Genomic DNA, 12,586 nt, shown 5'->3' on the forward strand with positions numbered 1-12,586 from the left:
GACCAGAGAACTAGTAGAGACCAGAGAACTAGTATAGAGAACTAGTATAGACCAGAGAACTAGTATAGACCAGAGAACTAGTAGAGACCAGAGAACTAGTAGAGACCAGAGAACTAGCATAGACCAGAGAACTAGTATAGACCAGAGAACTAGCATAGACCAGAGAACTAGCATAGACCAGAGAACTAGTATAGACCAGAGAACTAGTATAGACCAGAGAACTAGCATAGACCAGAGAACTAGTATAGACCAGAGAACTAGTAGAGACCAGAGAACTAGTATAGACCAGAGAACTAGTATAGACCAGAGAACTAGTAGAGACCAGAGAACTAGTATAGAGAACTAGTATAGACCAGAGAACTAGTATAGACCAGAGAACTAGTATAGAGAACTAGTATAGACCAGAGAACTAGCATAGACCAGAGAACTAGTATAGACCAGAGAACTAGTATAGACCAGAGAACTAGTATAGAGAACTAGTATAGACCAGAGAACTAGTATAGACCAGAGAACTAGTATAGACCAGAGAACTAGTAGAGACCAGAGAACTAGTATAGACCAGAGAACTAGCATAGAGAACTAGTATAGACCAGAGAACTAGCATAGAGAACTAGTATAGACCAGAGAACTAGTATAGACCAGAGAACTAGTATAGACCAGATAACTAGTAGAGACCAGAGAACTAGTAGAGACCAGAGAACTAGCATAGACCAGAGAACTAGTATAGAGAACTAGTATAGACCAGAGAACTAGTATAGACCAGAGAACTAGTATAGACCAGAGAACTAGCATAGAGAACTAGTATAGACCAGAGAACTAGTAGAGACCAGAGAACTAGTATAGACCAGAGAACTAGTATAGACCAGAGAACTAGTAGAGACCAGAGAACTAGTATAGACCAGAGAACTAGCATAGAGAACTAGTATAGACCAGAGAACTAGCATAGAGAACTAGTAGAGACCTGAGAACTAGTAGAGACCAGAGAACTAGTATAGACCAGAGAACTAGCATAGACCAGAGAACTAGTAGAGACCAGAGAACTAGTATAGACCAGAGAACTAGTAGAGACCAGAGAACTAGTATAGAGAACTAGTATAGACCAGAGAACTAGCATAGACCAGAGAACTAGTAGAGACCAGAGAACTAGTATAGGACAGAGAACTAGTATAGACCAGAGAACTAGCATAGAGAACTAGTATAGACCAGAGAACTAGCATAGAGAACTAGTAGAGACCAGAGAACTAGCATAGAGAACTAGTAGAGACCAGAGAACTAGCATAGAGAACTAGCATAGAGAACTAGTAGAGACCAGAGAACTAGCATAGAGAACTAGCATAGAGAACTAGTAGAGAGCAGAGAACTAGCATAGAGAACTAGTAGAGACCAGAGAACTAGCATAGAGAACTAGCTTAGAGAACTAGTAGAGACCAGAGAACTAGCATAGAGAACTAGCATAGAGAACTAGTAGAGACCAGAGAACTAGCATAGAGAACTAGCATAGAGAACTAGTAGAGACCAGAGAACTAGCATAGAGAACTAGCATAGAGAACTAGTAGAGACCAGAGAACTAGCATAGAGAACTAGTAGAGACCAGAGAACTAGCATAGAGAACTAGCATAGAGAACTAGTAGAGACCAGAGAACTAGCATAGAGAACTAGTAGAGACCAGAGAACTAGCATAGAGAACTAGCATAGAGAACTAGTAGAGACCAGAGAACTAGCATAGAGAACTAGCATAGAGAACTAGTAGAGACCAGAGAACTAGCATAGAGAACTAGCATAGAGAACTAGTAGAGACCAGAGAACTAGCATAGAGAACTAGCATAGAGAACTAGTAGAGACCAGAGAACTAGCATAGAGAACTAGTAGAGACCAGAGAACTAGCATAGAGAACTAGCATAGAGAACTAGCCAAACGTGTCGATAGGTTACGTCATATTTCATTGAACGTAACAAAACAAGACACTTGCTTTCAATAAACCCAATGATGGCGAGTTCATGGATACCATCGTAGTGAGGAATATAACGTGTTTAGAGTGGGGGGGGGGGACCCCTCTGCACATGTGCAGATACTTGTCTAACGCCGTTGTTCTTCATCTGTGTATCGTAGCTATCTAGTACGCAACTGCGCTCCGCTATAGTTAGCATGATGGCTAAGTGTGACATGTATTCCTATGGGAAATGCTAACTCACAGTCTTAGTAACACGTGTCTTTACCTGAGTAGACTGCTCCTCTAGCGCCACCACTAATTTTGAAGTCTCTTCGCAGTGGAGGAGGAGACTCTGTTGAAGCCCCGCCTCTCTCTCCGTTAGCACTTCCCTCACCTGACGCTCAGCGTCCTCCAGCTCCACAAGACGACGCTGCAGCCCGGAGGCCTGACGGAGAGATACAGGAAATAGAGAGAAGAGAGGGGCATTATACAAAGGATTTTGAGACATTGTTCTAAATGCACTTTAAATACCTTTTATAACTACAAATGAAAATCTGAAGAAAAGAAAACTGAACTAAGTCAATAAGTATTCAACCACGTTGTTATGGCCTAAACAATAGTATTTAACGTTATTTTTGAACAACTACCTTATCTCTGTACCCCGCGCATACAAATAATTGTAAGGTCCCTTATTCGAGCAGTGAATTTTAAACACGGATTCAACCATAAAGACCTGGGAGGTTTTCCAATGCCTTGCAAATAACACCTAGTGCAAAAAAAAAAAGCAGACATTGAAAATCCTTCTGAGCATGGTGAAGTTAGAAATTACACTATGGATGTTGTATCAATACACCAAGTCACTACAAAGATACAGGTGTCCTTCCTAACTTAGTTGCCGGAGAGGAAGGAAACCGCAAAGGGGGATATTAAAACAGTTACAGAGTTTAATAGCTGTGAGAAAACTGAGGATGAATCAACAACATTGTAGTTACTCCACAATACTAACCTAAATTACAGAGTGAAAAGAAGGAAGCCTGAACAGATTAGAAATATTCCAAAAGGAAGACAAGTAATACTGCAAAAAATGTGGCAAAGCAATTAACTTTTTTTCCTGAATACCACATATTATATTTGGGGCAAATCCAATAAAACACATTACTGAGTTCCACTCTCCATATTTTCAAGCATAGTGGTGGCTGCATCATGTTATGGGTATGCTTGTAATCCTTAAGGACCGGGGAGTTTTTTCAGGATAAAACAATAATCAGAATGGAGTTGAGTACAGGCAACATCACAGAGGGAAAACTGGTTCAGTCTGCTTTCCACCAGACACTGGGAGATTAATTTATCTTTCAGCAGGACAATAACCTAAAACACAAAGCCAAATCTACACTGGAGTTGCCTACCAAGAAGACAGTGAATGTTCCTGAGTGGCCGAGTTACTGTTTTGACTTAAATCTACATGAAAATCTATGGCAAGACATGAAAATGGTTGTCTAGCAATGATCAACAACCAATTTGACAGAGCTTGAAGAATTTTGAAAAGAATAATGGGCAAATGTTGCACAATCCAGGTGTGGAAAGCTCTTAGAGACTTACCCAGAAATACTCACAGTTCTAATCGCTGTCAAAGGTGATTCTAACATGGATTGACTTAGGGGGTTGAATACTTATCTAAAAAAGATATCTTTGCATTTTATTTTTCATACAGTGAATTCGGAACCTTGACTTTTTCCTCATTTTGTTATGATTAAATATGATTAAATAGATTGATGAGGAAAACAATCTATACCATTCACCGCATTCTATACCAATCACCGCATTCTATAACAATCACCGCATTCTATACCAATCACCGCATTCTATACCAATCACCGCATTCTATACCAATCACCGCATTCTATACCAATCACCGCATTCTATAACAATCACCGCATTCTATACCAATCACCGCATTCTATAACAATCACCGCATTCTATACCAATCACCGCATTCTATAACAATCACCGCATTCTATACCAATCACCGCATTCTATAACAATCACCGCATTCTATACCAATCACCGCATTCTATACCAATCACCGCATTCTATAACAATCACCGCATTCTATACCAATCATCGCATTCTATACCAATCACCGCATTCTATAACAATCACCGCATTCTATACCAATCATCGCATTCTATACCAATCACCGCATTCTATACCAATCACCGCATTCTATAACAATCACCGCATTCTATACCAATCACCGCATTCTATACCAATCACCGCATTCTATACCAATCACAGCATTCTATAACAATCACAGCATTCTATACCAATCACCGCATTCTATACCAATCACCGCATTCTATAACAATCACCGCATTCTATACCAATCACCGCATTCTATACCAATCACCGTATTCTATAACAATCACCGCATTCTATACCAATCACCGCATTCTATACCAATCACCGCATTCTATACCAATCACCGCATTCTATAACAATCACCGCATTCTATACCAATCATCGCATTCTATACCAATCACCGCATTCTATACCAATCACCGTATTCTTATAGGCAGACTCAACAGCCTTGGTTTCTCTAATGACTGCCTCGCCTGGTTCACCAACTACTTCTCAGATAGAGTTCAGTCTGTCAAATCGAGGGCCTCTGGCAGTCTCTATGGGGGCGCCACAGGGCTCAATTCTCGGGCCGAATCTTTTCTCTGTATATATGAATGATGTCGCTCTTGCTGCTGGTGATTCTCTGACCCACCTCTATGCAGACGACACCATTCTGTATACATCTGGCCCTTCTTTGGACACTGTGTTAACAAACCTCAAAATGAGCTTCAACGCCATACAACTCTCCTTCCGTGGCCTCCAACTACTCTTAAACGCTAGTAAAACTAAATGCACGCTCTTCAACCGATCGCTGACTGCACCTGCCCACCCGTCCAGCATCACTACTCTGGACGGTTCTGACTTAGAATATGTGGACAACTACAAATACCTAGGTGTCTGGTTAGACTGTAAACTCTCCTTCCAGACTCACATTAAGCATCACCAATCCAAAATTAAATCTAGAATTGGCTTCCTATTTTGCAACAAAGCCTCCTTCACTCATGCCGCCAAACATACCCTCGTAAAACTGACCATCCGACCGATTCTTGACTTCGGCGATGTCATTTATAAAATAGCCCCCAACACTCTACTCAGCAAACTGGATGCAGTCTATCACAGTGCCATCCGTTTTATCACCAAAGCCCCTTATACCACCCACCACTGCGACCTGTATGCTCTAGTCGGCTGGCCCTCGCTACATATTCGTCGCCAAACCCACTGGCTCCAGGTCATCTATAAGTCTATGCTAGGTAAAGCTCCGCCTTATCTCAGCTCACTGGTCACCATAGCAGCACCCACCCATAGCACGCGCTCCAGCAGGTATATCTCACTGGTCGTCCACAAAGCCAATTCCTCCTTCGGCTGCCTTTCCTTCCAGTTCTCTGCTGCCAATGACTGGAACATTTTGCAAACATCTCTGAAGCTAGAGTCTTATATCTCCCTCTCTAACTTTAAGCATCATCTGTCAGAGCAGCTTACCGATCACTGTACCTGTACACAGCCCATCTGTAAATAGCCCACCCAACTACCTCATCCCCATATTATTACTTACCCTCTTGCTCTTTTGCACCCCAGTATCTCTACTTGCACATCATCATCTGCACATCTATGACTCCAGTACTAATACTAAATTGTAATTATTTTCGCCTCTATGGCCTATTTATTGCCTACCTCCCTACTCTTCTACATTTACACACACTGTACATAGATATTTCTATTTTTCTTTTCATTTGTGTTATTGACTGTACATTTTTTTATGTGTAACTCTGTGTTGCTTGTGTCGAACTGCTTTGCATTGTCTTGGCCAGGTTGCAGTTGTAAATGAGAACTTGTTCTCAACTGGCCGACCTGGTTAAATAAAGGTGAAATAAAATAATAAAATAAAATATACATAATGACAAAGCAAAAACTGTTGTTTTTTTCTTCTAATTTATTAAAATTTTTAAACTGAAATATTACATTTACATAAGTATTCAGACCCTTTACTCTCAACCCGGCACATCCAGAAGAGGACTGGCCACCCCTCAGAGCCTGGTTCCTCTCTAGGTTTCTTCCTAGGTTCCTGCCTTTCTAGAGAGTTTTTCCTAGCCACCGTGCTTCTACACCTGCATTGCTTGCTGTTTGGGTTTGTAGGCTGTGGATTCTGTATAGCACTTTGTGACATCGGCTGATGTAAAAAGGGCTTTATAAATACATTTGATTGATTGTTGAAGCACCTTTGGTAGTGACTACAGCATCGAGTCTTCTTGGGTATGTGTCCCGAAGCCACTCCTGCGTTGCCTTGGCTGTGTGCATAGGGTCATTGTCCTGTTGGAAGGTGAACCTTCACCCCAGTCTGAGGTCATGAGCGCTCTGGAGCAGGTTTTCATCAAGGATCTCTCTGTACTTTGCTCCGTTCATCTTTGCCTCGATCCTGACTAATCTCCCAGACCCTGCTGCTGAAAAACATCCCCACAGCATGATGCTGCCACCACCATGCTTCACCATAGGGATGGTGCCAGGTTTCCTCCAGACGTGATGCAAGGCATTCAGGCCAAAGAGTTCAATCTTGATTTCATCAGACCAGAGAATCTTGTTTCTCATGGTCTGAAAGTCTTTAGGTGCCTTTTGGTAAACTCCAAGTGGGCTGTCATGTGCCTTTTACTGAGGAGTGGCTTCCATCTGGCCACTCTACCATAAAGGCTTTATTGGCGGAGTGTTGCAGAGATTGTTGTCCTTCTGGAAAGTTCTCCCATCTCCACAGAAGAACTCTAGAGCTCTGTCAGAGTGACCATCAGGTTCTTGGTCACCTCCCTGACCAAGGTCCTTTTCCTCTGATTGCTGGGCAGCCAGCTCTAGGAAGAGTCTTGGTGGTTCCAAACTTCTTCCATTTAAGAATGATGGAGGCCACTGTGTTCTTTGGGACCTTCAATGCTGCAGAAATGTTTTGGTACCCTTCCCCAGATCTGTGCCTTCGACACAATCCTGTCTCTGAGCTCTACAGACAATTCCTTCGACCTCATGGCTTGGTTTTTGCTCTGACATGCACTGTCAACTGTGGGGCCTTATATAGACAGGTGTGTGCCTTTCCAAATCATGTCCAATCAATTGAATTTAATTTACCACAGGTGGACTCCAATCAAGAGTAGAAACATCTCAAGGATAATCAATGGAAATAGGATGCATCTGAGCTCAATTTTGAGTCACATAGCAAAGGATCTGAATACTTATACATTTGCAATACATTCTAAAACCTTGTTTTTTGCTTGGTCATTATGGGGTATTGTGATGTCATTATGGGGTAGTGTGATGTCATTACGGGGTATTGTGATGTCATTATGGGGTCTTGTGATGTCATTATGGGGTCTTGTGATGTCATTACGGGGTATTGTGATGTCATTATGGGGTCTTGTGATGTCATTACGGGGTCTTGTGATGTCATTATGCGGTCTTGTGATGTCATTATGGGGTATTGTGATGTCATTATGGGGTATTGTGATGTCATTATGGGTTCTTGTGATGTCATTACGGGGTATTGTGATGTCATTACGGGGTATTGTGATGTCATTTTGGGGTCTTGTGTGTAGATTGCTGAGGAATTGTTATAAGGTTGTAATGTAACAAAATGTGGAAAAAGTCAAGGGGTCCGAAGTCACTTTCTATATACAGTACATATATATTTTAATGTTAGAATTTTACTTCCACTTTGACATTGCGGAGTAGTTTTGTGTAGATCGTTGATAAAAAATGAAAATGAAATCCATTTGAATCCCACTTTGTAGCACAACAAAATGTGGAAAAAGTAAAGGGGTGTGAATACCTTGTGAAGGCTGAACACCTACAGTATGCTAAACCCCAGCCAGGCCGACAAAAGGTTATTCATTGGAGAGTGGCAGTAGAACATCCTCGGCCCTTCCTCCCCATACTGTAAGCACTGCACTGTACGCACTGCACTGTAAGCACTGCACTGTCAGCACTGCACTGTAAGCACTGCACTGTACGCACTGCACTGTAAGCACTGTACTGTAAGCACTGCACTGTAAGCACTGCACTGTACGCACTGCACTGTAAGCACTGTACTGTAAGCACTGTACTGTATGCACTGTACTGTAAGCACTGCACTGTAAGCACTGTACTGTAAGCACTGCACTGTAAGCACTGTACTGTAAGCACTGCAGGCACTGCAGGTATTCTGCAGCTAGTTGTGGCTGGACGGGATGTTTGCTGTAGCATGTTGTTATTGAGGCTGTATAGCGGACTACTTCCTGTAAGTTACATACAGTGAATTCGGAAATTATTCAGACCCCTTGACTTTTTCCAGATTTTGTTAAGTTACAGCCTTATACTAAAATGTATTAAACAGTTTCCCCCCCCTCATCAATCTACACACAATACCCCATAATGACATCACAATACCCCATAATGACATCACAATACCCCATAATGACATCACAATACCCCATAATGACAAAGAAAAAACAGTTTTCTTGCCAATTTATTACAGATATAAAACAGAAATATCCTTCCTGTCCTCCTTCCTGTCCTCCTCCCTCAGCCCTGTGGGCCTCCTATGGTTCCTATGGTAACGTACCTCATTGATGGCCGCCTCCCTGCCTGCTTCGCTCTCCAGGACTCTCTGTTTAAGACTGAAGGACTCCCTCCTCGCCTCCTCTTCCTTCACCTCCTCCTGACACACCCTGGCCTGCAGTTCTCCCATTTCCTCCCTCTGTTGGGCAGCCTCCCTCTCTAGGATCTTCACCTGAACAAGGTAGAGATAGAGACTGATTAGAGGCTGAGGCAGAAGAAGAACAACAAGAAGAAGAAGATGAAGCCCCACCTGTCTGCGTAGCTCCTGCATCTCTCTGCGTGCCTGCAGTCGGGATTTCTCCAGCTCTCTCATGGTGCTCCTCAGCTTGGACACTTCCTGCTGCAGGGAGGTCTTACACACCTCCAGGACCATCGCTTTCTGCTCCTTGTCCTTGACGCTACGCCGCAGACTGATGGGCGATATGGAGGCAGAGACAGGGTTATACAGGTAGATTACTGTCAAAACTAATACAAAAATACACTTTCTGCTCCTTGTCCTTGACGCTACGCCGCAGACTGATGGGAGATATGGAGGCAGAGACAGGGTTATACTGGTAGATTACTGTCAAAACTATTACAAAAATACACTTTCTGCTCCTTGTCCTCAATGCTACGCCGCAGACTGATGGGCGATATGGAGGCAGAGACAGGGTTATACAGGTAGATTACTGTCAAAACTATAACAAAAATACACTTTCTGCTCCTTGTCCTCAATGCTACGCCAAAGGCTGACGGAGTAGGAAGCAAATACATGGAGGTAAAAGTACTGTCAAAATATTGAAGAAACGTTTTGTCACATTTCTAATAGTAATGCCTGGGCTGAGTCACAACCCACAATCCCTGTTGTTATATCCGCGGGACTGGTGGGTTTAGGATGTGGCTGAAGGGCAGGGGTGTGGCGGGCGGGTTAAATAAAGAGAAAACAATGCATAAAAAAATTAAGAAATGTATTATTCTTGTCCAATTCATATTTATGGGCCACATTGAGGTTTTACTTTCATTATTTGTATCTGGCGTTAGTGTGCAGACTAAGCCTCAACTTTAGGGCCTAACTGTATCTGGTCTAACTGTATAGAAAAGCAGTCTAATGTAATAGAAGAGAGGACCAGAACAGTAGTCTGTTATGGAAGAGAGGACCAGAACAGTAGTCTGTTATAGAAGAGAGGACCAGAACAGTAGTCTGTTATAGAAGAGAGGACCAGAACAGTAGTCTGTTATAGAAGAGAGGACCAGAACAGTAGTCTGTTGTAGAAGAGAGGACCATAACAGTAGTCTGTTATAGAAGAGAGGACCAGAACAGTAGTCTGTTATAGAAGAGAGGACCAGAACAGTAGTCTGTTCTAGAAGAGAGGACCAAAACAGTAGTCTGATGGTATAGAAGAGAGGACCAGAACAGTAGTCTGTTATAGAAGAGAGGACCAGAACAGTAGTCTGATGGTATAGAAGAGAGGACCAGAACAGTAGTCTGTTATAGAAGAGAGGACCAGAACAGTAGTCTGTTCTAGAAGAGAGGACCAGAACAGTAGTCTGATGGTATAGAAGAGAGGACCATAACAGTAGTCTGTTATAGAAGAGAGGACCATAACAGTAGTCTAATGGTATAGAAGAGAGGACCAGAACAGTAGTCTGTTATAGAAGAGAGGACCAGAACAGTAGTCTGATGGTATAGAAGAGAGGACCAGAACAGTAGTCTAATGTTATAGAAGAGAGGACCAGAACAGTAGTCTGGTGTTGTGGAAGAGAGGACCAGAACAGTAGTCTAATGTTATAGAAGAGAGGACCAGAACAGTAGTCTGTTATAGAAGAGAGGACCAGAACAGTAGTCTGTTATAGAAGAGAGGACCAGAACAGTAGTCTGTTATAGAAGAGAGGACCAGAACAGTAGTCTGTTATAGAAGAGAGGACCAGAACAGTAGTCTGTTATAGAAGAGAGGACCAGAACAGTAGTCTGTTATAGAAGAGAGGACCAGAACAGTAGTCTGTTATAGAAGAGAGGACCAGAACAGTAGTCTGTTATAGAAGAGAGGACCAGAACAGTAGTCTGTTGTAGAAGAGAGGACCAGAACAGTAGTCTGTTGTAGAAGAGAGGACCAGAACAGTAGTCTGTTCTAGAAGAGAGGACCAGAACAGTAGTCTGGTATAGAAGAGAGGACCAGAACAGTAGTCTGTTATAGAAGAGAGGACCAGAACAGTAGTCTAATGTTTGGGAATTTTTTGGTGAAGTGGTACAATTTGACTCGGGAACAGGAGTGTAGAAATATGATTTCTTTCTGCATCTTGAGATAATGAATGCACGGTTAGGGACCGTCTGCAAAGGCGGCGGTGCTGTCTTTATTAGCATCATAAAAGCTGAGGTATAGCTTCACTTCTGGTATTTCAACAACATAAAATATGAACCCAAGACGAACTGAAATCTTATCAAAAACATTTTTGGATCGTTTTAACAGGTTTTAATATCCTTAAAACTGGTCAAACTGATGTAATTTAGAAATGTTTAACTGAAAATCACCCCCCCCCCCTTCCCCCATTCCTTTTTATCCCCGTTATTGCATTTTCTCCCCGGTCCCTAAACGTCTTTGCTGCGTGAGAGAAGCAGAGATGACAAGAGGAAAGAGAAAACCAACGTTATTGATGTGAACCAGATTGAAGCATTCATTCTATCCCTTTATGACATCATTCATTCTATCCCTTTATGACATCATTCATTCTATCCCTTTATGACATCATTCATTCTATCCCTTTATGACATCATTCATTCCATCCCTTTATGACATCATTCATTCTATCCCTTTATGACATCATTCATTCTATCCCTTTATGACATCATTCTGGTGAGGGTTTTTATTAAGTCTTCCAAGAGGGCAGCAATAATGACAAAAGAGATGCTGCACATGTTTAATTATAGAGATATAATTTATAACAAATAGCCTACCAAAATGTCGGAAATGATAAACAGAAACATAGGCCTGTCTAAAAAAAAAAAAAGGCCTGTCAGAAAATCTGTACGCCATCTCTGACTGTACAGAGTATTTTCTATATTAGCGGGTTAGGGTCGGGTGTGTGGCCTTTGGTTTTCACTCTATCACATGGTTGCGGACAGGCGCGGGATTAGAAAACAATCATTTCAAACCAGTTTTGTTTTTAAAACTCCATAGTGTCAACATCATTTCTACTTCGTAAAAAACAAATAAAGCCCTGGACCCATTTACACACATTGTTGGCTGTATAAGATCAGACAGTCCTGTTTTTTGATTGATGAATCAGTAAAGTGCTGCTACCTAATGTTGTCGTTCTCTTGAAAGAGGCTCTCAGCTCCTCGTTGGAGGGTTAGAGTTACGGACTGTACAGTACCTGTTGTCTGTATGGGACAGAGTGACTGTACCTGTTGTCTGTATGGGACAGAGTGGCTGTACCTGTTGTCTGTATGGGACAGAGTGGCTGTACCTGTTGTCTGTATGGGACAGTGAGTGACTGTACCTGTTGTCTGTATGGGACAGAGTGGCTGTACCTGTTGTCTGTATGGAACAGAGTGACTGTACCTGTTGTCTGTATGGGACAGAGTGACTGTACCTGTTGTCTGTATGGGACAGAGTGACTGTATCTGTTGTCTGTATGGGACAGTGAGTGACTGTACCTGTTGTCTGTATGGGACAGTGAGTGGCTGTACCTGTTGTCGGTATGGAACAGAGTGACTGTACCTGTTGTCTGTATGGGACAGAGTGACTGTACCTGTTGTCTGTATGGGACAGAGTGACTGTACCTGTTGTCTGTATGGGACAGAGTGACTGTACCTGTTGTTTGTATGGAACAGAGTGACTGTACCTGTTGTCTGTATGGGACAGAGTGACTGTATCTGTTGTCTGTATGGGACAGAGTGGCTGTATCTGTTGTCTGTATGTGACAGAGTGGCTGTATCTGTTGTCTGTATGAAACAGAGTGACTGTATCTGTTGTCTGTGTGGAACAGAGTGAC

General features: G+C 42.4%; 2 protein-coding genes across 2 annotated transcripts in view; both read right to left on the minus strand.

Moving 5' to 3' along the window:
- The window catches only part of LOC115151463 (rootletin-like), a 33,664-nt gene extending 24,640 nt beyond the window's left edge, over positions 1-9,024 (minus strand). Inside the window, exons 1-3 of the mRNA XM_029695412.1 lie at positions 8,865-9,024; positions 8,619-8,786; positions 2,217-2,375 (exon numbers count right to left, since the gene is read on the minus strand). Coding sequence (XP_029551272.1) covers positions 2,217-2,375; positions 8,619-8,786; positions 8,865-8,987 — 450 coding nt within the window. The 5' untranslated portion in view covers positions 8,988-9,024. The remainder of the gene's footprint in view (positions 1-2,216; positions 2,376-8,618; positions 8,787-8,864) is intronic.
- A 136-nt stretch (positions 9,025-9,160) lies between these two features.
- crocc2 (ciliary rootlet coiled-coil, rootletin family member 2) overlaps positions 9,161-12,586 on the minus strand; it is a 157,023-nt gene continuing 153,597 nt past the window's right edge. The window contains exon 25 of the mRNA XM_029697372.1: positions 9,161-9,236. Coding sequence (XP_029553232.1) covers positions 9,161-9,236 — 76 coding nt within the window. The remainder of the gene's footprint in view (positions 9,237-12,586) is intronic.

This window comes from Salmo trutta, chromosome 17, assembly GCF_901001165.1.
Source record: "Salmo trutta chromosome 17, fSalTru1.1, whole genome shotgun sequence".
NCBI classification, from domain to species: Eukaryota; Metazoa; Chordata; class Actinopteri; order Salmoniformes; family Salmonidae; genus Salmo; species Salmo trutta.